Here is a 25,912-nt window from a genome sequence, read left to right on the forward strand (position 1 = left end):
CAAAGATTACTCCGGGCTCTACACTCAGAAATCACTCCTGTCGGGCTTGAAGGATCATATGAGATGCCAGAGATTGAACTCTCTTGGTAGGTCCCAGGTCAGCTGCATGCATGTGCTATCACTGTGCTATTGCTCCGGCACCTTAATTTTAATATTCTTCCTCTCTCCCTCCTTTATCTATTGTTGTATTGTTGAAGGAGCACAATAGCTATATGTTAGAGGTGTGTGTGTGTGTGTGTGTGTGTGTGTGTGTGTGTGTGTGTGTTGTTTCTGGGTCAAATTCAACCTTATTGAAATTTGACACCAGATAATTCTGTGTTGTTGGGAATCACTTTTGTTTTGTTTTGTTTTGTTTTTTGGGTCACACCGGCAGCACTCAGAGGTTACTCCTGGTTCTGTGCTCAGAAATCACTCCTGGCAGGCTGGAGGGACCATGTGACATGCCCAGATTCAAACCACCACCGTCCTTTTGCATGCAAGACAAATGCCCTATCTCCATGCTATATCTCTGGCCCCCAGGGGAATCACTTTTTTTTTTTTTTTTTTGTGGTTTTTGGGTCACACCCGGCAGTGCTCAGGGGTTATTCCTGGCTCCAGGCTCAGAAATTGCTCCTGGCAGGCACGGGAGGACCATATGGGACGCCGGGATTCGAACCGATGACCTCCTGCATGAGAGGCAAACGCCTTACCTCCATGCTATCTCTCCGGCCCCGGGAATCACTTTTTAATAGCATCTGTAACCTTTAAATAGCAGCAGAAAATCACAGCCTCTCCCTCATCTGCTTGTTCTCTCTCTCTCTCTCTCCTCTCTCTCTCTCTCTCTCTCTCTCTCTCTCTCTCTCTCTCTCTCTCTCCCCTCTCTCTCTCTCTCTCTCTCTCTCTCTCTCTCTCTCTCTCTCTCCTCTCTCTGTCACACTCACACACAACTACATATTAGAGATATAGAGAAGGAAACTCCTGCAGCTGGAACCACTGGATTAGCATTATTTTCTGTCATCTCATCTAACTAGGCAGCTACTGCAGTCAGCAGCTTTGGGTGCCAGGCTTTCAAATTGTGAACACTGGGACTAATGAACTAATGAGGGCAGGAGTGAAACAGAGCTGCTGCCTCATCAGGCTCTAAAGCGGCCCCTTCTCATTCCCTTGTTCCTCTTTACATCTCCAAATTCAGCCCACACTGTCCTTGGGGAGAGTATTTGCACATAAGATGTGCAAATCTTTTTTTCTTTTTGGTTTTTGGAAAACACCCGGTGGCACTTGAGTTACTCCTGATGCTACACTCAGAAATTACATCTGGATAGCTCAGGGACCATCTGGGATGCCAGGGATCAAACCCTGGTCTGTCCTTGATCAGATACCTGCAAGGCAGACATTCTACTGCTAGCCTATCACTTCAGCCCCAAGACATGCAATTTTGGTTTTCTTTCTTTTCTTTTCTTTCTTTTCTTTTTTTTGGTTTTGGGTTTTGGGTCTCAACTGGTGGCGCTCAGGGTTCACTCATGGCTCTGCACTCAGAAATCGCCCGACAGGATGGGGACCATATGAGATGTCAGGATTCGAACCACCGGCCATCCTGGATTGGCTGCATGCAAGGCAAATGCCCTTTGTGCTATCTCTCTGGCCCCAATTTTGGTTTTCTTTTTTGGAGGGGATATTTTGGGGTTTTTATGTTTTGTTTTTTTTTTGTTGTATGTTTGTTTGTGTAACACACCCATCGGCACTCAGGGATTACTCCTGTCTCTGTGCTCAGAAATCACTCCTGCTAGGCTCAGGTGACCATATGGGATGCTAGGGATTGAACCCAGGTCCGTCCTGAGTCAGTAGCATGCAAGGCAAACACCCTACGGCTGTGCTATCACAAATGTGCAATTCTAAAAAATTTGTCTCTTCTTACTCTTTTGGTGTTTTTTTGAGGGGAGGATTGTTGTTGCTTGCTTGTTTGTTTTAGGGGCCACATCCAGCAGTCAGGGGTTACTCCTGACTCTTCAATTCAGAAATCACTCCTGGCAGGTTCAGCAGACCAAATGAGATGCCAGGGATCAAACCAGGGTCAGCTTCATGCAAGGCCTTACTGACTGTGCTATCTATCGCTCTGAACCCTCTTTTGGTGTTTTTTTGATTTTGCTTCAGGCCACACTGGACAGTTCCGGGTGCTACTCTGAGTTTATGCTAGAGGGATCTGGGGTGGAGATCCAAGAGTTCTGGAACGAAAGCCTGCATTCCTGTTCTTTGAGCTTCTCACTGTCCCCTCCTTCATGTATTGCCTCATTCATTGTGTTGCTGTGTCAAAATGTGGATTCCAGCACATTCATCCTGTAATCTGAGTTAGGAGTCTTAAAAAAATCTATCATGGGGCCGGAGAGATAGCATGGAGATAGGGCATTTATTTGCCTTGCATGCAGAAGGACGATGGTTAGAATCCCGGCATCCCATATGGTCCCGAGCCTGCCAGGAGTGATTTCTGAGCATAGAGCCAGGAGGAACCCCTGAGCACTGCTGGGTGTGACCCAAAACCCAAAAGAAAAAAAAAACTATCATTGTTTATTTTTATTTATTTATTTATTTATTTATTTTGGTTTTTGGGCTACACCCGGCGTTGCTCAGGGGTTACTCCTGGCTATCTGCTCAGAAATAGCTCCTGGCAGGCACGGGGGACCATATGGGACACCGGGATTCGAACCAACCACCTTTGGTCCTGGATCGGCTGCTTGCAAGGCAAACGCCGCTGTGCTATCTCTCTGGGCCCTATCATTGTTTATTTTATGGTTCCAACTTTGGTCAACTCTCATAACTTACTCCCAGGTTCTCTCTTTTTGTTGTGTTTTGTTTTGGGTACCACACCTGGTAGTGCTCAAGGGCTGCTCCCATTCTCCCAGCTCTGTGTTTAGAGATTGTTCCTGATCTATCCAGGGAATCATGTGATACTGGGGATGGAACTCAGTGTACCTGCATGCGTACAGTGTGCTTTGCTTGAGGGAGAATTGGCTTTGATGCCTCGTACCATATAGTTCCCCATGCATTTTCCAAAGAAGCTCCAGAGAACAGAGCCAGGAGTAAGCCAAGAACACTGCTTTTCAAAAAGGTTTTCTTTTTATCTTTTCCTTCCTTCCTTCCTTCCTTCCTTCCTTCCTTCCTTCCTTCCTTCCTTCCTTCCTTCCTTCTTTTTCTTTCTTTTTCTTTTTGGGCCATATTCAGAGTTGTTCAGAACTTACTCCTGATTCTGTGCACAGAAAACCCAGGGGTGCCAAAGAATCAAACCCAGGTCAGCCACATGCAAGGCAAGCATCTTATTTGCTATACTACTGCTCCTCATAAAAAGAATTTTTTTTTTGTTTTTGGGTCACACCCGGTGATGCTCAGGGGTTACTCCTGGTTCTATGCTCAGAAATCGCTCCTGGCAGGCTCAGGGGGCCATATGGGATGCCAAGATGAGAATCACCGTCCTTCTCATGCGAGGCAAATACCCTACCTCCATGCTATCACACCGGCCCCTTGCTTAACTTTTTTTTGAGGGGGGGGGGTCACACCCGGCAGCGCTCAGGGGTTACACCTGGCTCTACGCTCAGAAATCGCTTCTGGCAGGCTCGAGGGACCATATGGGATGCCGGGATTGGAACCACCGTCTTGTCTTTTTGCATGCAAGGCAAACGCCTTACCTCCATGCTATCTCTCCGGCGGTGCTCAGTGGTTCCTCCTGGCTATCTGCTCAGAAATAGCTTCTGGCCGGCATGGGTGGATCAGATGGGACGCTGGGATTCGAACCAACCACCTTGGGTCCTGGATTGGCTGCTTGCAAGGCAAACACCTCTGCGCTATCTCTCCAGTCCCTGCTTAACATTTTTAAATGAAGGCTTTCAGAGAGAACAGCCCTTACCTTGAATGCGGCTGACCCAGCTTCAGTCCTCAGTATCTCATCTGGTCCCTCAAGCTCTCCAGGAATGATTCCTGAGCATTGCTAGATATGCATCCCCCCCCCCCAAAAAAAAAAAAAGAAACAGTACCGAGCTTAAGGCACTTGCCTGCATACATCTGATTCCCGGTTTGATGCCCAGCACCATATATGGTCCCTTGCGTTCTGCCAGGAGTGTTCCCTGAGCACCACTGAGTGTGGGTCCTTAGAAAACAAACAACAATATTTTTTTGTCTCCCCATTCACAATACAGACCAGGCAAAGGGCCTGGTTTGAGGTGTATATGGGGAGTATTTACTGTACCTCCTCTTTCTATACAATATTTTTAAATTAATTATAAAAACAGTGTCCATAAGAAGAAAAAATTATTAAAGAAGTTTATTCAAGGGGCTAGAGAGATAGCACAGAGGTAGAGTGTTTGCTTTGCACACAGCCAATCCAGAACAGATGGTGGTTTGAATCCCGGAATCTCATATGTATGGTCCCAGAGCCTGCCAGGAGTGATTTCTGAACACAGAGCCAGGAGTAACCCCTGAGCGCCGCCAGGTGTGACCCAAAAACCAAAATAATAATAAAAATAAAATTTTAAATGCACTAAAAGGGGCCAGAGAGATAGCACAATGGTAGAGTGTTTGCCTTGCACTCAACTGACCCAGGACGAATGGTAGTTCACCCGGCATCCCATTATAGTCCTGGAGCCTGCCAGGAGCAATTCCTGAGCACAGAGCCAGGAATAACCCCTGAGCACCACTAGGGTGTGACCCAAAAAAACAACAACAACAAAATTTAAAAAGGCATTAAAATGTCGATTGACAATTAGGGTTTGGAGCAGTTGGAAGAACTTACTCATCAGCTTTGGGAAAAAAATCAGACCACCATGCCAGCAAGCCACTTTGGTGCTGGAGGAAGCAATGGGACAGCAGGTACATTTTTCTTATGTCTCAATATTGTATAAATTGTCAAGCAAAAGGCTTGTCATTTTTAGCCTTTGACCTGTTTTAGCCTATTTGAAAATGGATTTTGCTATCTTAAAATGTGTCTCTTTTATATTACAGTTAGGATGTTGTTTTAACTCTATATGCCGATGGCTTATAATATCTGTGATTTTTCCTTAGCTGAGCTATAAGATAAAAGCTAAAAAATTCAGGCTGGATGGGGCCCGGAGAGATAGCACAGCGGCTTTTGCCTTGCAAGCAGCCGATCCAGGACCAAAGGTGGTTGGTTCGAATCCCAGTGTCCCATATGGTCCCCCGTGCCTGCCAGGAGCTATTTCTGAGCAGACAGCCAGGAGTTACCCCTGAGCACCGCCGGGTGTGGCCCAAAAACCAAAAAAAAAAAAAAAAAATTCAGGCTGGGCCAGAGACATAGCACAGTGACAGGGCTTTTGCCTTGCACGCAGCCGATCCAGGGCTGTTGGTGGTTCTAATCCCGGCATCCCATATGATCCCCCGAGTCTACCAGGAGCGATTTCTGAGCGCAGAGCCAGGAGTAACCCCCTGGGTGCCGCTGGGTGTGACACAAAAATCAAACCAAACCAAACCAAACAAAAACCCTGAGGCTGGAGAAATCATAGTGGTTAAGGTACATCTAGTTCTCTCCAGCACCACCTGAGTGACTCCCTGAGCACTGCAGGGTGGGGGGCAAACCCTCCTCCCTTTAAAGAAGTCAGTATGTATAAAGAAGACTGGCACCTCCGCCACTCTGGGGGATAGCTGGGTAGATCTAGGGCTGATAAAGTGTGCTTCAAGCCAAGTCCCTCCAGCCCCACTCGGCAGCCATCAAGCCACACCTGACAGATAGCCACTTGTTCTGTCAGACGCGTGATCGATTTCTTGAGGTGGAACAGTGGATTCAGGCTGGAGCAAGGAATGGCTCTTTGCATGAAAGATCTTGCAAGTGGCAGACCCGGATTCCAGGCCTGATACCTCATATGGTTGCTCAAGGCCACAAGTGATTCCTGAGCATCACCAGGTATGCCCCTTTCAGAAGAAAAGAAGAAAGAAGGGCCCAGAGAGATAGCACAGCGGTGTTTGCCTTGCAAGCAGCCGATCCAGGACCAAAGGTGGTTGGTTCGAATCCAGGTGTCCCATATGGTCCCCCGTGCCTGCCAGGAGCTATTTCTGAGCAGACAGCCAGGAGTAACCCCTGAGCATCGCCGGATGTGGCCCAAAAAAAAAAAAAAAAAAAAAACAAAAAAAAAGAAAAAGAAAAAGAAAAGAAAGAAAAGATGGGGCTGGAGCCATGGCATAGCGGTAGGGCATTTGCCGTGCACATAGCTGACCCAGGATGGACCTGGGTTCGATCCCCGGTGTCCCATAGGGTCCAAGCCAGAAGCGATTTCTGAGTGCATAGCCAGGAGTAACCCCTGAGAGTCACCAGGTTTGGCCCCCTAAAAAAGGAAAGGAAAGGAAAGAACGAAGGAAGAAATAGAGAAGGAAAGAAAGGAAAGGAAGGAAGAAATAAAGAAGAGAGGAAGAGAGAAGGAAAGAAAGAAGAAAGATGAAAGAAAGAAAGAAGAAAGGGGCCCGGAGAGATAGCACAGCGGTGTTTGCCTTGCAAGCAGCCGATCCAGGACCACAGGTGGTTGGTTTGAATCCCGGTGTCCCATATGGTCTCCCGTGCCTGCCAGGAGCTATTTCTGAGCAGACAGCCAGGAGTAACCCCTGAGCACCGCCGGGTGTGGCCCAAAAACCAAAAAAAAAAAAAAAAGAAAAGAAAGAAAGAAAGAAAGAAGAAAGGAAGAAGGAAAGATGGAAAGAAAGAAAAGAGATGGAAAGAAAGGAAAGAAAGAGGAAGGAAGGAAGGAAGGAAGGAAGGAAGGAAGGAAGGAAGGAAGGAAGGAAGGAAGGAAGGAAGGAAGGAAGAAAAAAGAAGGGAGGGAGAAGAAGAGAGGAGGAGGAGAAGGAGGAGGAGGAGAAGAGGAGGAAGAGGAGGAGGAGGAGGAGGAGGAGGAGAAGAAGAACAACAACAACAACAACATCCCTTTGGAATTGAAAGTTTTTTAATGCGCTTATAGGAAGAGCAAATGAAACCTCTCTCCAGAGAAATCTTCCCATAAAAACGAAAACAGACTAAAAACACTAGATTGCAAAAAATAAAATAAAATGAAAATGAAGAAAGAAAACACTAGATTGCAGCGCCACAGCCCCATCTTCTGAGCCTTTAGCCATTGTACCCAGGAGGCCGCCGAAATCCAAGCCAAACTCAGGAGCTGGTCCCCGAACCTGAAAAATCTCTATCTCAAGTGAGTGGCGAAAACTCGGGTAAAACCCTGTCCTATCACACCGCTTCTCTGGTTCCCTCCACCCGCAGGATGCACCCAGATTCCGGACACCGCGTTCAACGGTGGTGGTGGCGATAAAAAAACGAGCCGGGAAGCCCCGCCCCTAACCCCGCCCCTAGGTCTGTCCGCGTCAGTGCCTGACGGGCCGTGGGAGCAAGGCCGGGGTCCTCGGCTCAGGAGGGGTCCTTCGCGCGGGGTGCCCGACGCACTGCCTGAGCGGGCGGTGGGACTGCTTCCGGTGTGGCTCAGACTTGGTGATCGGAGCAAAGAGACAGACGCGCGGGCTGGGACCATGGCGGACGGAGGGTCGGAGCGCGCGGATGGGCGCATCGTGAAGATGGAAGTGGACTACAGCGCCACGGTAGACCAGCGTCTGCCCGAGTGCGAGAAGCTGGCCAAGGTGTGGGGAAGAGAAGGCAGGCAGGGCCGGCTGGCTGCTGGCAGGCGGGCGAGGGGGCTGAGTCACTGCGCGCCGCCTGCTTAGGCCTCTGCAAAGACTTTTGGGTTTTGGGGGGCTCCAGAAGGCATCCTTTGGGTGCCCCACTTTAGCCCCATCCTGGGAGGCTGCAGCCGGGGTGCCCTAGTGCTCCTCGAGCCCCTCTTGCCCTCCTTCGGGGCGCTTCATGCATCCCCTCTTGCAAGATTGGGGCCTAGCCTAGCCTAGTGGGTTGCTGGGCTGCTTCCCGGGGTGAACATTCAAGTCCATCCATCTCGGAGAGTCTTCTATTATTTATTTATTTATTTTTCTTTTGCTTTTGGGGTCACACCCGACTGCGCTCAGGGGTTTCTCCTGGCTCTGCACTCAGAAATCGCCCCTGGCAGGCTCCAGGGACCACCTGGGATGCCAGAGATTGAATTTGAACTTGGATCACTGGGTGCAAAGGCAAACTCTCTCCCCGCTGTGCTATATTTTTTGGGGGGGCGGGGTGCACACCTAAAGATGTTCAGAGGTTACTCCTTGTTCTGTGCTCTGACATTTGCTCCTGGCAGGCTCGGGGGGGGGGGTTGTCACTATCGGATGCTGCTGGGATTCGAACCACCGTCCTTCTGCATGCAAGGCAAACGCTCTACCTCCTCCAGACTATCTCTCCGGCCCCTCGGAGTCTTCTTGTGTGGGGTTGCACCGAGACCTGGATGGATTTCTGGGTGCATCCTCGCCTTTGGCTCTCGGGGGAGAGACTTTGGAAAAACAAGAGGGTCCCCCCAGGAGGTCGGCCTGGTTCTAGTTAAGTTTGTCTACGGTGCTCGGAACCCTCCTCTGCACAACCGTGATAAGGGTAGGATGGGGGTCCCGAGGAAGGGGAGACAGGGGTGTCGTCGGGACGCGGTTCCAGGAGGATTGTGGGTGCTGCGGGGACACCTGTTCCCGAGGAGTAAAACTGGAGCCCATCCTGGAGGGGGCAGTGAGTATAGAAAAGCAACTGGGACTTGAGAGGCCGTCAGGGCAGCAGAGAAGTCTAGAAATAAAATGGTGGCTTTTTATTTTGGGTCTGGGATTCAACACCTGCTGGTGGTTAGGGTTTATTTCCAGCCCTCTGCTCTGGAATCCTCTTGGCAGTGCTCAGGAGATAATGGGTGGTGGGGCTTGTGAAGCCTAGACCCTACCTCCCTCATGCAAAACCCACTGAACTCTCTCAGGACTCAGGGAAATGACATTTTATCTCAGCAGGTGCCGTGCCTCTCTCCAAGTGTTCCACAGTTCTGGGTGTCGTTTCACCTTGTAAAAAGAACCCAAGGTTTATAGTTAGGAATCAAACCAGAAATTTAGAACTGGGCATGTCTGACTTTGAGGATGGGTGATGGTTGAATTTGCTCCACCGTGGGCTGTTAGCTAAGGGTCATGCTCGGGCCTCATTAAATTCCTGGATCAGTCAGAGACATTGCCTGGGTACTGTCACTTGTCTTTTCTTCCCTAAGTACAGCCCAGCACAAGTGTTCGAATGTAGCAAGTACAGGGTCAAATAATACTTCACGTTTAGTTGTGTTATTGTTTTTTCTGTTTGGTTTTTAGGTCACACCCAGTGGTGCTCAGGGGTTACTCGTGCCAGGCTTGGTCAAGCATATGGGGAGTTTGGGGATCGAACCCAGGTTGGCTGTGAGCAAGGCAAACTCCCTACGTGCTGTACTATGGCTCCACCCCTTGACACATCTTTTTTGTTTTTGTTTTTGTTTTTTTTGAGGAGAGTTGGGAGGAACCACACCTGGACTTACTTCTGGCTCTTTTTTTGTTTGTTTGTTTGTTTGTTTTTTGTTTTTTGTTTTTTGTTTTTTTTTTTTTGGTTACACCCGGCAGTGCTCAGGGATTACTCCTGGCTCCACGCTCAGAAATTGCTCCTGGCAGGCTCGGGAGACCATAAGGGATGCTGGGATTCAACCAATGACTTTCTGCATGAAAGGCAAACGCCTTACCTCCATGCCATCTCTCTGGCCCCTTGGCTCTTTGTTCAGGGATCAGTCCTGGTCTTTCTCAGAGATCACTCTCTCTCATCCTCTCTACTCATTTGTTTTCAAACACTACTTGAAGGGCTGGAGTGATGGCACAGTGGGGAAAGGTACTTGGCTTTACATGTGGCTAATCTAGATTCAGTCTCTCACACCACATATGGCTCGGCCAGGAGTGATCCCTGAACAAGGAGTCAAGAGTGGGTTCTGAGCACTGCCAGGTGTAGCTAAACAAACAAGAAAACTATTTGAGGGCTGGAGAGATAGTACAGGGATTAGGATTCTTGCCTTGCACATGGCTAACCGGATTCAGTCCCCATTATCAGATGGTCCCTCGAGCATCATGGTATGTACAGCCCTAGAGCCCCAAACCGGGGTGATCCCTTGCTCTTCTGGTGGTTTAAAAGCCCTTGCTTTAAACCACTGGCCTATCTGGCTTAGGCTGAATTGGGGGTGGCAAAAAGAAACGCTGTTGACTGCGCCACAGATAATGCAAGGAATTAGAATGAGTTTTGTTTCTTTTTATTTTTTTAATTTTATTCACCAGGAAATTAGAGTTATTCCTGATTCGGTTACAGGCATAACGTTTCAACACCAAATCCCTTCACCAGTGTCTGCTTCAAGCTCTGCCAATACCCCTTCATTTCTGTCCCACTTACCAGTCTGCTTCTACAAGAGACATTTTTTAAAAGATCTAAATGTCAAAATTTATCCTGGGCTTTATAGTACTGTTGCTGATAGGTTTTCACACATAATACTTTGCCACCTTTCAGCACCTCCTCCTCCCATTGAAGCTCCCCTCCCTCCACCATAGACATTCCCTCAGATCCTCGCAGGTGGCATGTTTCCTATTGAAGTCCTCATGTGTTTTGTTTCCACTGTCTTTGAATATTTCTCATCCACCCATTATATTTCTGTCTGTCCCACAAAGTAGAGAGATCTCTCCCTCTAACTTAGCATAATGCTCTCCACGATGTAGCAGCAGATTTCATGACTTAATATTTTTTATGGCCAAGTAATATTCAGTTGTGTATATATACTGTAGTATTTTTTTTTTAAATCCAGTCATCTTGGGCACTTGATTTGTTTCCAGATGTGGGCTATTGTAGGGAGTGCTACAAGGACCAAAGGGGTACAAATGTGGTATATTCCAAGAAGTGGAATTGCTGGATCAAATGGAAGATCAATTCCTAGATTTTTTTTTTTTTTTTTTTTTTGGTTTTTCGGGCCACACCCGTTAGATGCTCAGGGGTTACTCCTGGCTACGCGCTCAGAAATTGCCCCTGGCTTGGGGGGACCATATGGGACGCCGGGGGATCGAACCGTGGTCCTTTCCTTGGCTAGCGCTTGCAAGGCAGACACCTTACCTCTAGCGCCACCTCGCCGGCCCAATTCCTAGATTTTTATTTTACTATTTTAAGGAATGTTTATTTTGTTTTCCAGAAAGACTGGACCAGTCAGCATAGTCACCAGCATTTAGTGAGAGTCCCTTTCTCCACTTATCAGTGCCAGCACTGGTTGTTCCTGTTCTTTTTTGATATGTCCCAGTCCCTGTGGTGTGTATGCTTCATTTTTGTTTGAATTTGTATCTCCTTGATAATTGATGATGCAGAGCATTTTTTCATGTGCCTTTTGAACATTTGTATTTTTCTTTTTCTTCATTTTGAGACCACACTGGTCAGTTTACAGGAGTTACTCCTGGCTCTGCTTTCAGGAATTACTCCTGCCAGTGCTCAGGGGATCATATGCGATGGTTGGTGTTAAATCTGGATCAGTTGCATGCAAGGCAAGTGCCCTATCCACTGTACCATCGTCCTGGCCCCTATATTTCTCGTTTGAGGAAGTTTTTTTGGTTTTTGGTTTTTAGGTCACTCCTGGCAGGCTCAGGAGATCATATTGTTACTGGGGATTGAACTGAATTCGTCCTGGGTCGGCTGCATGCAAGACAAACGCCCTACCACTATGCTATTGCTCTGACCCCATCTCCTTTGAGGCATTTTGGTTTTTTTTGTTTTTGGATCACACCCGGCAGCGCTCAGGGGTTACTCCTGGCTCTATGCTCAGAAATCACTCCTGGCAGGTTCGGGGGACCATATGGGTGCCGGGATTCAAACTGATGACCTTCTGTATGAAAGGCAAACAAACGCCTTACCTCCATGCTATCTCTCCGGCCCTTCCTTTGAGGCAATTTTTGTTTATCTCTTTTCCCTATTATTTGATGGGGTTTAGTGTTATTTTTTCCTTGTAAAATTCTACCAGTGGCTTATGTATCTTTGGTTATTAAAACCCCTTATCAGGTGATGGGTAAATAAATGATTCTCCCAATTCTTGGGAGAATTATCTTTCCTTTCACTTGCTTGGTCAGTGGTGTTTTATCCTGGAAGATGCCTTTAGTGTCAATGCCATGGAGATTCTGCATACTTTACCTCTGTGTACTTTATGGATTCAGGTCAGATACCAAGATCTTTAAGCCATTTTGATTTGACTTTTGTGCATGGCATTAAGTTTTCTGTTCTTGGGGGGGTGGGGGGGCATGTAGCTGACCAGTTTACCGAGCACCATTATTGAAGAGACTTTCCTTGGGTTTTTTTGTTTTTGTTTTTGGGTCATACCCAGCAGCGCTCAGGGGTTATTCCTGGCTCTATGCTCAGAAATCGTTCCTGGGGGACCATATAGGATGCTGGGATTCGAACCACCGTCCTTCTGCATCTAAGGCAAATAAATGCCTTACCACTGTGCTATCTCTCTCTGGCCCCTTGTTTTGTGTGTGTGTGTGTTTCTTTTTGTGCCACACCTGGCAGCTCTTGGGTTATTCATGGCTCTGCACTCAGAAATTATACCTGGTAGGCTCTGGGGCTCATATGGAATGCCAGGGATCGAACCAGTGGCTGCATGCAAAGCAAGTGCTCAACCCTTCTGTGCTGTCACTCTGGCCTCTCCATTTCATTTTTTATCTTATTTTTTGCTCTTTTATCTAAGATTAGCTGATCATAAACCTGAATAGTTCACTTTATTTCATTGATATGCGGTTGTCTTTATTCTAGTATCATCCATGCTGGCTTAATTACTACCACTTTGTAGAATAGTTTGAAGTTGGGGAAAGTGATGCCTTCTATCTTTTCCCTCAAGGATTGCTTTAGCTATTTGAGGGGATTTATTATTCTGTACTGAACTTCAGGAGTTGTTTTTTTCCTTGGAAAATGTTATGGGTATCCATCCATATAGAAGCTGCAAAGACTTCACACAACTTTGGGGAGTATTGCCATTTTGATAGCACACTCTCCACCCCTGATCAGGGGTTGTGTTTCCATACCCTCCTTTCCTCCAGAGTGTGTTCTTGCGTGCCCAAAACCAGGGGTCTCAAGTTGGTAGCTGTAGAAAAACAGCTAAGAATCTACTGGAGAAGCAAGTACTGTTACATAAGCAGAAAAACAAAAATAGTTGCGTGTGTGTTCCTCCTCCAGAATATGTCATTGACTTTTTTCCTTTTTCTGTGTCAAAAATATCTCAAAAGAGAACTGACTAAAACTAGTTATCTTTTGTTTTAGGAAGGAAGACTTCAAGAAGTCATTGAAACTCTTCTCTCCTTGGAAAAGCAAACTCGTACTGTGAGTAGATCATAGTGAAAGACCATCAATGACCATTCATGTTTCTTTTTTTTTTTTTTAATTCATGTTTCTTAATATAATTCCACTAACTTTCACTTATCCATTCTTACAGGCTTCTGATATGGTGTCCACATCCCGGATCTTAGTTGCAGTCGTAAAGATGTGCTATGAAGCTAAAGAATGGGATTTACTTAATGAAAATATTATGCTTTTGTCAAAAAGACGAAGCCAGTTAAAGCAAGTGAGTCCACAAATGTTCAGAAAATGAGTGCATTGGCATTTAAGGAAGGACTCTTAGGAGTTGAGTCTTATCAGCCTTTTGAAGTTTTTTGTTAGGGCCAAAACGAGTATAGTACATTACGGCGCTTGCCGTGCATGTGGCTGAGCATGGCTTCATCCCAGGTAGCACATGTAATGTTATTATCCTCATATCACTGATAACATATTGTCATACCTGTTCTGACCCCTTTGGAACATCATTTCTTTGTGGGGAGGGGCTACACCCAGTGGTACTCTGGGGTTATTTCTGGCTCTGCATTCAGAAATCTGCTCCTGGCAGGCTTGGGGGATTATATGGGATGCCAGGGATCAAACCCAGGTCTGTTCGGAGTTGGCCACATGCAAGACAAACGCCCTTCCACTGTGCTATCTCTCCGACCCCTTGGATCATCACTTCTAAGAATTGATATAATGATGTACATTCTTAAGTACAGTGAGCAGTCTGAACACAGCTTGCAGCATGGAAGATGGTTCAGGCACTTAAAAAGTTGTTTGGCATGCACGGAGCCATCAAGTGAAACCCCAAAGCTACCAAGTGCACTGAGACAGCCCCACTGCAGGGCTACCCAGTGAGGAGGGAAATTGACTTGAAAACGGCCTCCAAAATCAGTTAATGGGGCTGACTTCTGGCTCTTGCTCAGGGGTCACTCCTGGTGGTGCTCAGCAACCATAGGTGGAGCCATGCATCAAACCCAGGTTAAGCAAGCACCTCACTTGCTGTACTCTTGGCCACCATGACTTTTTTTTTTTTTCTTTTAATATAGAAATGGGGTAGGGGGCTACTTTTCTTGTACCCAGGTTAAATCCCCATAAGGTCCCCAGAGCCCACCAGGACTGATCCCTAAGCTCCCTGTTAACTTACTTTGGAGGTCATTTTCAGATAAATGAAGGTTTCCCTAACGTCTCAATTTGTTCATAAGGATTCAGTGCGTCTTGGTCTTGGGAACACTAAAATATTTTTTGTTTGTTTGGGGGCTGGTTTTCTCCTGGCTCTCCACTAGGAATCACTCCTGGTAGAGCTTTGGAAACCATATGTGGTGCTGGGGCTTGAACCTGGGCTGGCCGTCTGCGAGAATAAGTTTGACGATAGTATTTTTAAAAATTGTTTGCTTATATGAGGATTAATTTATATATAGTGCTTGTTTTTTTTAGGCTGTTGCAAAAATGGTTCAACAGTGCTGTATTTACGTTGAGGAAATCACAGACCTACCCATCAAACTTCGATTGATTGATACTCTACGAATGGTCACAGAAGGAAAGGTGAGTTTTCATCTGAAAAACTTAGTGATAAGTGATAAATATGGGCTTACCTGTAGTTAGAGAACCTATTTAATCATTTCATGTAAGTAAAATAATGTGTGTGTATGTGTGTTTCTCTTTGGGGTCATACCTGGCCTTGCTCAGGGGTGACTCCTGGTTCTACACTCAGAAATTACTTCTGGCAGGCTCAGGAAGTGAGGGAGAGGGCAGCGATATGGATGCTGGGAATTGAACCTGGATTGGACTCATGCAAGGAAAATGCCCTACTGTGGTACTATTGCTCCAGTTCCCAAAATGTATATTTTTAAAGGCAGAATACACAAAAGTTATTAATTTAGCAGTCAACTAAGATCATGTACATCTTCTTCCAGTATCATCCAATAGGTAAATGAATAAGTGTTCAGGGATCACTCCTGACACTCAGAGACCATCTGAGGTGCCACGGATCAAACCTTAGCTGGCCATAAGCAAGGCAAATGCCCTACCTGTTGCACTACTGCTCCAGCCCCTTTATTCTTTGACTTTTGGGTGATACAGTAGACCTTGGTGATACAGGGTCTGCTCTTGACTCTGCACTCAGGGATCACTCCTGGCAGGCTTGGGGAACCATATGTACAGCAGGTAAGGAGCTTATCTTGCACTTGCCCAAACCATTAGTGATCCTTGGTACGTACCACATATGGTCCCCTGAGTGCAGAGCCAGAAGTAAGTCCTGACCACAGCAGGGTTCGTCTCCAAAACTTAAGACCCCAAAAAGGCAAACCTGCAACTGTGGGTAAACTGCCACCCCCACCCCACCCCACCCCCACAGGAGATTGGCTCTAGGCTATCAAACATGCAAGGAATGTGCATTTAGGCCCTTGGCAAGGCTTGGGGATCCATTTGAGGTGCTAGGCCAGCTACATGCAAAGCAGGTACTTTACCCTGTACTATCTATCTGGCTGTACTATTTAACTAAAAATAAATAAAAATACTAAAATGCTAAATAAATACTAAATAATAGCATACTAAATACTAAATAAAAATAGTTTATTTTGTCATTTTTTTCTATACCACAGAGTACATCACTGTTCTATCTCTCCCAGAAAACATTTTATAGAGACATTTTCTTTATAGTTAACAAAATAAGTGATTAGGCTGTAGATGTGGTCTAAGTGGCAGAGCACATGCAGCATTGGACAGCCTGAGTTTAGTCCCTTTAAATAAATGGGCCGGAAGGATAGCACAGTGGTAGGGTGTTTGCCTTGCATGCCAATCACTGGCATACCATACATATGGTTCTCTGAGCCTGCCAGAAGTGATTGACAAGCACAGAGCCAGGAATAACCTGAGTACTTCCGGGTGTGGTCCAAAACACAAACAAAAAATTTAAATAAAATATACCCTTGTTAAAATTTTAAAATAAGGGGCCGGAGAGATAGCATGGAGGTAAGGCGTTTGCCTCTCATGCAGGAGGTCATCGGTTCGAATCCCGGCGTCCCATATATGGTCCTCCCGTGCCTGCCAGGAGCAATTTCTGAGCCTGGAGCCAGGAATAACCCCTGAGCACTGCCGGGTGTGACCCAAAAACCACAAAAAAAAAAAAAAAAAAAAAATTTTAAAATAAGAGGCCAGAGTGGTGGCGCAGTGGTAGGCATTTGCCTTGCACGTAGCTGACCCAGGATGGACCAGCATCCAATATGGTCCCCCAAGCCAGGAGCAATTTCTGAGCGCATAGCCAGGAGTAACCTCTGAGTGTCACCGGGTGTGGCCCAAAAAACCAAAAACAAAAATATTTAAAATAAGATTATCCGGGCCCGGAGAGATAGCACAGCCACCAGCCACGTTTGCCTTGCAAGCAGCCGATCCAGGGCCAAAGGTGGTTGGTTCGAATCCTGGTGTCCCATATGGTCCCCCATGCCTGCCAGGAGCTATTTCTGAGCAGACAGCCAGGAGTAACCCCTGAGCACCGCCGGGTGTGGCCCAAAAACCAAAAAAAAAAAAAAAAAAGATTATCCAAAATGTAAAGTGTCACACAGCCCTCTTGTCTCAAATTTACTGATTACCAGATATTCTTGGTTATGAATTCAGTTCCTCCTCGTAAATTTGAACACATTTCTCTCAGACTTAAAATAATAGGCATTTCTTCTTTTTTTAGATTTATGTTGAAATTGAACGTGCTCGACTAACTAAAACTTTAGCAACTATTAAGGAGCAAAGTGGTGACGTGAAGGAGGCAGCCTCCATTTTACAGGAGTTACAGGTATGTTTTTGCGTTTTAAAGTATGTACAACTTTGTGTATAGTTGGCAATACTCATTTGTGAAAATAGCTTATTTTGTCACTTTTACTATACCATCAAGTGTATATGACAAGTGTATGACACCAATGTTATAGATTGTCAGTTGGGGTATGTGTGTGTTTGGTGGGCTAGGCATGGGGTTGGTGCTCAGGACTCACTCCAGGGGCCAGAGAGATAGCACAGTGGTAGGGCATTTGCCTTGCACTTCAGGACAGACTGTGGTTCAAATCCCATCATCCCATATGGTCCCCCCCCCCCCCACCGTGTCTGCCAGGAGTAACCCTGAGTGCCCCAAGTGTGATCCAAAATCCTCCCCCCCAAACAAACAAACAAACAAACATCCTCACTCCTGGCTCTACACTCAGGGACTATATCTGATGGGGTTGGGGGAACCATATAGTATAGAATTTGGGTCAGCCTCTGGCAAGGCAAGTGCCCTGACTGTTGTATTATATCTCCCAGCCCCCTCATAGACCATCTGTACTTTTAAAAATGGGGGGGTTCATAGAATTTTTTTTGGTGTTTGGATTTGGGGCCACACCCAGTGTCACTCAGGGGTTACTCTGGGCTATGTGCTCAGAAATTGCGCTCCTGGGCCCAGAGAGATAGCACAGCGGCGTTTGCCTTGCAAGCAGCCGATCCAGAACCAAAGGTTGTTGGTTCGAATCCCGGTGTCCCAGCCAGGAGTAACCCCTGAGCACCGCCGGGTGTGGCCCAAAAAAAAAAAAAAAAAAAAGAAATAACATTTGGGCCGGGCGGTGGCGCTAAAGGTAAGGTGCCTGCCTTGCCTGCGCTAACCTTGGACGGACCGCGGTTCGATCCCCCGGTGTCCCATATGGTCCCCCAAGCCAGGAGCAACTTCTGAGCACATAGCCAGGAGTAACCCCTGAGCATTATCGGGTGTGGCCCAAAAACCAAAAAAAAAAAAAAAAAAAAAAAAAGAAATTGCGCTCCTTGCTTGGGGGATCATATGTGATGCCGGAGGATCTGGATTGAGCCATGGTCCATCCTAGGCTAGCGTGTGCAAGGCAGATGCCTTACTGCTTGTGCCACTGCTCCGGCCCCTCATTGAATTTTCTGGAAGATTTTTTTCCCCTCTTTATCATTCATTAGGGATGGGGAAAATTTGGGCTGTATCTGACTTAGTTCTGCTTCTGCTATGTGATCACTCTTAGCAGTGCTAGAAAGACCAGATACAGTACCAAGAATGAAACTAGGCTTGGCCACCATGTGCAAGGCAAGTACTCTAACTCCTATTCTGTATCTTCAACTTAGAAACTAATCATTTTGTTTGTTTGGGGTTTTTTTTTTGTTTAGTTTTGTTTTTGGTTTTTGGGTCACACCCAGCAGCACTCAGCGGTTACTCCTGGTTCCACACTCAGAAATCGCTCCTGGCAGGTTTGGGGGACCATATGGGATCCTGGGATTCGAACCAATGACCTTCTGCATGGAAGGCAAACACCTTACCTCCATGCTATCTCTCCGGCCCCAGAAACTAATCATTGTCAGGACTCTTCCAATACATATATACATGCTATGCTCATTTATATGTGGTGTCAGAGATTAACCCAGGACAGGCCACACAAACTCGGTGTGCAAGTTAAGTGCATTATCCACTATACTACCTCTCTGGCCCAGGGATGAATATTCTAAGAACCATTTTTTTTGGTTTGGATTTTGTGGCCACACTTGGCTATGCTCAGGATCTTCTCTTGCCCCTGTGCCCACAAGTCACTCCTGATAGTGCTGGAAACCAAATATGGTTATATGGTAGAGGGGAATAAATGCCAACTGGCTGCTGGCTGCCTATATGACAGATTTCTTCATTCCAGGTTTAATATCACATTGTCTTTTTTTTTTTTTTTTTTTTTTTTTTTTTGGTTTTTCAGGCCACACCCGTTTGATGCTCAGGGGTTACTCCTGGCTAAGCGCTCAGAAATTGCCCCTGGCTTGGGGGAACCATATGGGGCGCTGGGGGATTGAACCGTGGTCCTTCCTTGGCTAGTGCTTGAAAGGCAGACACCTTACCTCTAGCGCCACCTTGCCGGCGCCTTTTTTTTTTTTTTAAGCCACACTTGGTGCTCAGGGTTACTCCTGGCTCTGCACTCAGGAATCACTCGTAGTGGGCTCAGGGGACCATGTGAGATGCCAGGAATCAAACCTGGATCAGCCCCATGCAGGGCAAGTGCCATACCAGCTGTGTTATGGCTCCAGCCCCACTTGTTGTGGTTTGTGGTTGGGGGTTCTCTTTGGGTCTAATTCAGAGATGCTTAGGGATATACTCCTTGTCAGTACTCCAGGGTTGCCCCTGACAGTGCTTGGAACCAGAACTGTGCAGTTCCGGGGACAAAACCTCGTCTCCTGCCTGCAGAGCATGTGCTCCAGCCTTGGTTGCCATGTTTTAAATGACCACATATTTAATTTGGAAACATGTTTACTAGGTGGAAACCTACGGATCCATGGAGAAGAAAGAGAGAGTGGAGTTTATCCTGGAGCAGATGCGGCTCTGCCTTGCTGTAAAGGATTACATTCGTACACAGATCATCAGCAAGAAAATCAACACCAAATTCTTCCAGGAAGAAAATACAGAGGTGAGCATATCTCTTACTCTATGAAAGTTTACTTTAAGAGGTGTTGGAGGGAGAGGGACATCCCATAAACACTCCAGTTTATTTTGTTAACTTATTTTCAGAAATTAAAGTTGAAATACTATAACTTAATGATTCAGCTGGATCAACACGAGGGATCCTATTTGTCTATTTGTAAGCACTACAGAGCAATATATGACACTCCCTGTATACAGGCCGAGAGTGAAAAGTGGCAGCAGGTAAGGAGATATTTTGTAACTCGACACTAATACTAAGCAGGAAAAGTATGTCTTTTTAAATTTATTTTGAAATAATTTTGGTGGGGTTTTTGTTGTTGTTGTTTTTCATTTGTTTGGAGGCCAGACCTGGCAGTACACAAGACTTACTTTTGGTTCTGCCTCAGGTTCCCTGTATGGTACCGAGGATTAAGCCCAGACTGGGCATGTACAGGACAAACATCTGATGTGCAGTATGACCCTATTGAAATAATTTGTTGTTGGCATTAATTTTATTTATTTATGGTTTTTTGGGCCACACCCATTTGATGCTCAGGGGTTACACCTGGCTAAGCGCTCAGAAATTGCCCCTAGCTTGGGGGGGACCATGTGGGACGCCGGGGATCAAACCGCGAGGTCCTTGTTTGGCTACAGCTTGCAAGACAGACACCTTACCTCTAGCGCCACCTCTCCGGCCCCTGCATTTATGTTTTTTAACAACAGTGGTGTTGGAGGCAAAGGGTGGGCATGAGTTTAGATTATTCTTAACCCATCACCAGTACCTGGACACCCCAGTTGGCAGTATTTAGAGACCATGTGGTGTAGGGATAGAACCTAGAGCTTTTTGGGCTTACTGGCACCTATTTTCAAATGATTTAGAAATAATGATACATTGTACTGCTGCTTGTTCCCTTTGTTTTTGTTTTTTTTTGGTTTTTGCGTCACACTGGCAGCGCTCAGGGGTTACTCCTGGCTCTATGCTCAGAAATCACCCCTGGCAGGCTCGGAGGACCACACAGAATGCTGGAATTCGAACCACCATCCTTCTGCGTCTAAGGCAAATGCTGTGCTGTCTCTCCGGCCCCATGTTCCCTTTGTTGATAATTCAGGAATCCTTTTTAATTCCTTTTGTCAGTATATACTTGTAAGTTTGTGTTGTCCTTATTAAGTAGGTATTTCAGAAAATCACGGGAGTAGGGCTGCCTAGTTAGATCATTTTTTCCCTTAAGACTTAAGTACAGGGGCTGAAGTGCATTTGCCTTGCAAGCGGCTGACTTGGGACAAACCCAGGTTCGAGTCCCAGCATCCCAAATGGTCATCCCCCCCAAGCCTTCCAGGAGTGATTTCTGAGTGCAGAGCCAGGAATAATCCCTGAGCGATGCTCGGTGTGGCCCAAAAACAAACAAAAAAAGACTTAAGTACAGTACTATTTTATTGGTGGGAAGAGGGGCACTCCCCCACCACCACCCAGCAGTTTTCAAGGCTTACTCCTAGAAGTCCTTAGGGAACCATGCGCAGTGCCAAGATTCAAAGTGGGGTCAGCCACGAGCAAGGCTTACCCACTGTACCATCTCTCTGGCTCAGTAGATGAGAATTATAAGTTTCAGATTTACTTTGACAAAATATATAGTGTCCAAAGAAAGAGGGGTTTACTGAAGTGTATAGTGGTGGCCCTTGAATACAGTATTTTAAAATGAATATAGGCAAGTTTTCATGGTTTTTCAATTCCTGCTTAACTTTCTGTTTGAAAAAAATATTTTATGTGGTGGGGGGAGAAAATCTTGTATGTAATTTGTTGTGTTGTACAATTCTTATAGGCCCTGAAAAGTGTTGTTCTCTATGTTATCCTGGCTCCTTTTGACAATGAACAGTCAGATTTGGTTCATCGAATAAGTGCTGACAAGAAGTTGGAAGAAATTCCTAAATACAAGTAAGTTCTCTTTTGCTTAGTGTAGTATATGCCATTGAAGGGAATTGATGAGCTGAATTGTATACTTAGTGGATTGCTGAAAGATTGTATAGTAATAAAAAGTTAAAGTAAGCAATGAATTGGGAATGAATATAAAATGGGCTAGAGAGATGACACAGAAGGTAAGGCGCTTGCCTTGCACATGGCCGACCCAGGTTCATTCTCCAGCATCCTGTTTGGTCCCCTGAGTACTGCTAAATGTGGCCCCAAAACCAAAGCAAAACAAGTTGAGAACCAGAGAGGAAGTACAGGAGGTAAAGTGTTTGCCTTATGTACAGCCAACCCTGACTTGATCCCCGGCAAACACTAATTTTCCTCCTGCCCCGCAAAGTTGTTTAGTTGACATTTTCATAGAGTTTCATTCCATTGGTGCGTGAAGGACCATGTAGTACTGGGAATCAATCCCAAACTCTTGCATGTTTTGTATTCAATGCCTTGAGCTCTCTCACCCTTCAGTTAATAGCTGTTTCTCATTTCATCGGCTGATTGTTTTTTGCGCTTTTTTATTTTTTTTACAATTTGCAGAGATCTCTTAAAACTTTTCACAACAATGGAGTTGATGGGTTGGTCTACACTTGTGGAAGACTATGGAATGGAGTTAAGGAAAGGTTCTTTGGAGAGTCCTGCAACTGATGTGTTTGGTCACACAGAGGAAGGTGAAAAACGGTGGAAAGACTTGAAGAACAGAGTTGTAGAACATGTAAGAACCTGCTACCAGATTTTATTTTTTTAAGTGTGATCATTCTTCATTGATAATTTTTTTGCTCTTTTTGGTTTTGGGGCCACACTTAGCAACGTTCTAACTCTGCACTCAGGAATCATTCCTGGCAGGCCTTACTGCTATGCTATCACTTTGGCCCCCATCCTGTTTTGTTTTGGGGCCACACCAGGCAGCACTCAGGGGTTACTCCTGGCTTTTTGCTCAGAAGTCACTCCTGGCAGGCTCAGAGGACCATATGGGATGCTGGGGATTGAACCCATGTTCGTCCTGGGTCAACCTCATGCAAGTCAAACACCCTACCGCTGTCTATCACTCCGGCCCCCATCCTGATTCTGACTGTTGAATTAGACCTCTACATAGCATTTTGCTTCTTAGCTCTACTGACAACTGTTGTGTCCTTCCTGCCCTTTCCCTTCCAGAATATTAGGATAATGGCCAAGTATTACACGAGGATAACAATGAAGAGAATGGCACAACTTCTGGATCTCTCTGTTGATGTAAGTTGTAAACATCGATTGAAAAATTTGAGTGAGAAAACCCATTTTGTTTTACGGTTTAGCTTCTGTTTTTTTGTTTTTGTTTTTTAATATGGAACACTTCACGAATTTGCGTGTTATCCTCGCGCAGGGACCATGCTAATCTTCTTTGTATCATTCCAATTTTAGTATATATGCTTGAAGCAAGCACTGTTTAGCTTCTGTTTATGGGCACATTTATTCTCCACTGTCTTGAGAACCAAAATAATAGTTTGGCGTGATGGTGATGGTGCCAGGACTGCTCACTTGGCTGTAGTACCAGGCATAGTGTGCAGTGCTGCCAGCAGTGGGCTGGGTGCTTGGACCTCAGATTGCTAATATTCATGCTCATTTGATTTGGGGAGAGTGGTTTGCCCCTCACCTCACCAGGCAGTGTTTGGGGGCTAGTCCTCTGGGAACCATGTGGTACCAGGGAACACCTTGGGGTCACCCATAGGGAAGACAAGTGCCATAACCCCTGGATTGTTTGTCCAGGCCTGTTCTAGTTTAAATCCACTTAATTGTGTTAGTATTACACTGGTTAATTTGAAGTCTAGGGCATATTCTGTTGGGGTAGTGGTGGGGACCTTCAAGAGCTGTTATATGTGCAATATCAGGAGTCCAACCAAGGTTGGCCACTTGTAGGATGAGCATCTTAACCCATGTACTGTTTCTGCAGTCCATAGCCTATTTTATCTGTAATAAAACATCTATGTCCCCAAGAGTGTATAGAAGCAGTGAAAGCTGGAAGGGAGATTCGATTAGAGGTCCTGACACATGCTAGATTAGGACTTTTGTGTGTTTTTTGTTGGTTTTGTTTTGGGTTTGGGCCCAGCATTTCTGGGCTCAGATTATGATACTATTCCCATGGTGATGGTGATGGTGGGGTGGTGGTGGTGGTGGTGGTGGCGGCGGCAGCTGTGGCTGTGCCGGTGGCGATTGGGTTTTTGGGCTACATCCGTGGTGTCTCAGATGCTTCTGACAGAGCTCTGAGAATTGTATGTTGACTAAATTCCACAAAATTGTTCTCAGTTCTTTGTAGAGATGATTGAACTCTCCTCTGAAGAACCACTGATCATAATCAGATTATATAACACTCTTGGTTCAAAATTCCACGAAGTAAACCTTTTCTGAAATGTTTTTTCCTCTAGTATGTACAGTTTCTGTTCATTAGGTGTGTAACAGGGGGAAGCCACAAGACAGACGCTTTTTTTTTTTTTTTTTTTTGGTTTTTGGTTTTTGGGCCACACCCGGCATTGCTCAGGGGTTACTCCTGGCTGTCTGCTCAGAAATAGCTCCTGGCAGGCACGGGGGACCCTATGGGACACCAGGATTCGAACCAACCACCTTTGGTCCTGGATCGGCTGCTTTCAAGGCAAACGCTGCTGTGCTATCTCTCCGGGCCCAAGACAGACGCTTTTAACCCCATGTACTGTTTCCAGCCCCTCTGACATTACCTCTCAACTACCTCTTACCTTTTCTGGTCTAGAAAAGAGCATTTCAGGATCCGGCATAAGTAGTGATCAAGTACCTAGGATGTGCCAGGACCTGAGCTTCCCTAGCACCTCACCACGCTTTAAAGTGCTGCCGGATGTGACCTTGGTCTCCTGAGAACCAGCTTTGCAGGGCTCATATTGTCAGGGATATAGTCCCCCAGCATCCTGGGTGCCAGCCCTGTTTGAGAGTGAGCCAAGAGAACAACAGCCAGTACTGTCTCTGCCACTGCCTGCAGTAGTGGGTGCATGTGCAGGGCGGAGAGTTCACTTCCGGACACAGGAAACTCAGTGCCTTTCACTCCTTTGATTCTGGAAAGTGTCACATGATTAAACAACAATGGCAGTTACTCAAGATGAACAGTCCTAGCTTGGCTTATTCGGTGGTGGTTCATAGGCCACACCCGGGCAACTCAGGGCTTACTCTTGGCTCTGTGCTCAGGGAACTCTTGATGGTTTTAGGGTGGGGGGGCCTTATATCATGCAGGGGATCTCAGCTCTAGCCCCTTCGTATTAATGCCTGGAGAGATGAAGAATTGCTTTGCTTAAATGTTGTTTCTTTGTTCCGTCTAAATCCAGTTTGTCTCTCTTCCTGGCAGGAATCCGAGGCCTTCCTCTCAAATCTTGTGGTCAACAAGACCATCTTCGCTAAAGTAGACCGATTGGCGGGAATTATCAATTTCCAGAGGCCCAAGGATCCAAATAACTTATTAAATGACTGGTCTCAGAAACTGAACTCGCTGATGTCCCTCGTTAACAAGACCACGCACCTCATAGCCAAAGAGGAGATGATTCATAATCTACAATAGGCTCTCATTGCCCTGACTACTTTAGAAAAGAGTTAAGATGGGAAGTGATTAAAAAAGAAAGAAAAGACTCGTGGTGTGTATGTTTGGGGTTTATTTGGCTTTTTTGTTTTTAATTCTTTTCCTTCTCTAAAATTTTCAAGACTCAAGGCCCTCTTTGTACCTTTTGATTCTGTGATTTCTGTTGAAAACTTGGCATTTTCGGTTGATACAAATATTTACATTATCTGAGATTGAGAGTGCTCAAAACCTTGTGTCAAGCCAAGCACATTTTTTTTTATCATTTGAAATCTTTTTAGCTACATGTTTTTTGTTCAGCAAACAACCATTATTGTAATAAAAGCAATACATATATGTTACTTTCTCCACTTTCCTGTGTCAGAACCGTGTGAGGCGTGGCGACTGTTGGTTTTCACTTTTTTTGTTTGTTTGTTTTGTTGTTGATTTATTTTTTTCATTTTCCTGCCGTGCCAGGATCTGAGCCCAGGTCTCAGTTACTTCGGTGTGATATTCCCAGCCCATGACAAGTATTTTTCAGTTGTTTTATAAAGATGAATTTGTATTTTAGTGTTGTGGTAGAAAGTCCCTGGACTAAGTACATAGAACAAATGGTTGGGTGGGCAGGGCTGGAGCTTCAGTACAGCTGGGAAGGTGTTTGCCTTGCATGGGACTGACCCATGTTCAAACCCCAGCATCACATATGGGGTCGTGAGCACCTCTGGGAGTAAGTCTTTGAGCTCTAAGCCAGGAAGAATCCCTGAG

General features: G+C 45.9%; 1 protein-coding gene, 1 non-coding gene and 1 pseudogene across 3 annotated transcripts; 1 reads left to right on the plus strand and 2 right to left on the minus strand.

Moving 5' to 3' along the window:
• Positions 1-4,138: 4,138 nt before the first annotated feature.
• Positions 4,139-4,289, minus strand: LOC126032523 (uncharacterized; annotated as a pseudogene).
• Positions 4,290-7,426: 3,137 nt separating this feature from the next.
• PSMD12 (proteasome 26S subunit, non-ATPase 12) lies at positions 7,427-25,509 on the plus strand. 2 transcript variants are annotated; one of them, XM_049779769.1, is made up of 11 exons: positions 7,427-7,593; positions 13,184-13,243; positions 13,356-13,484; positions 14,675-14,782; positions 16,920-17,024; positions 19,504-19,653; positions 19,755-19,889; positions 21,464-21,576; positions 22,141-22,315; positions 22,756-22,833; positions 24,944-25,509. In XM_049779769.1, exons 1-11 carry the CDS (start codon positions 7,486-7,488, stop codon positions 25,151-25,153), a joined length of 1,371 nt encoding a protein of 456 aa, XP_049635726.1. In that variant the 5' UTR covers positions 7,427-7,485; the 3' UTR covers positions 25,154-25,509. The 2 variants fall into 2 exon arrangements, with proteins under 2 accessions (XP_049635726.1, XP_049635734.1); XM_049779777.1 differs by having other exon boundaries at positions 7,535-7,593; positions 13,150-13,243.
• Positions 22,919-23,023, minus strand: LOC126027629 (U6 spliceosomal RNA). Its single transcript, XR_007502296.1, has one exon. It is a non-coding gene; the product is annotated as a U6 spliceosomal RNA (small nuclear RNA).
• Positions 25,510-25,912: the final 403 nt, after the last annotated feature.

Source organism: Suncus etruscus, chromosome 1 (genome assembly GCF_024139225.1).
Source record: "Suncus etruscus isolate mSunEtr1 chromosome 1, mSunEtr1.pri.cur, whole genome shotgun sequence".
Classification (NCBI taxonomy): Eukaryota; Metazoa; Chordata; class Mammalia; order Eulipotyphla; family Soricidae; genus Suncus; species Suncus etruscus.

Coding starts and splice junctions, on each gene's coding strand:
- PSMD12 (XM_049779769.1), top strand. CDS start 7,486: ATGGCGGACGGAGGGTCGGAGCGCGCGGATGGGCGCATCGTGAAGATG. Junction 13,244..13,355: donor TGGAAAAGCAAACTCGTACT/GTGAGTAGATCA, acceptor CCATTCTTACAG/GCTTCTGATATGGTGTCCAC. Junction 21,577..22,140: donor GAAGAAATTCCTAAATACAA/GTAAGTTCTCTT, acceptor TACAATTTGCAG/AGATCTCTTAAAACTTTTCA.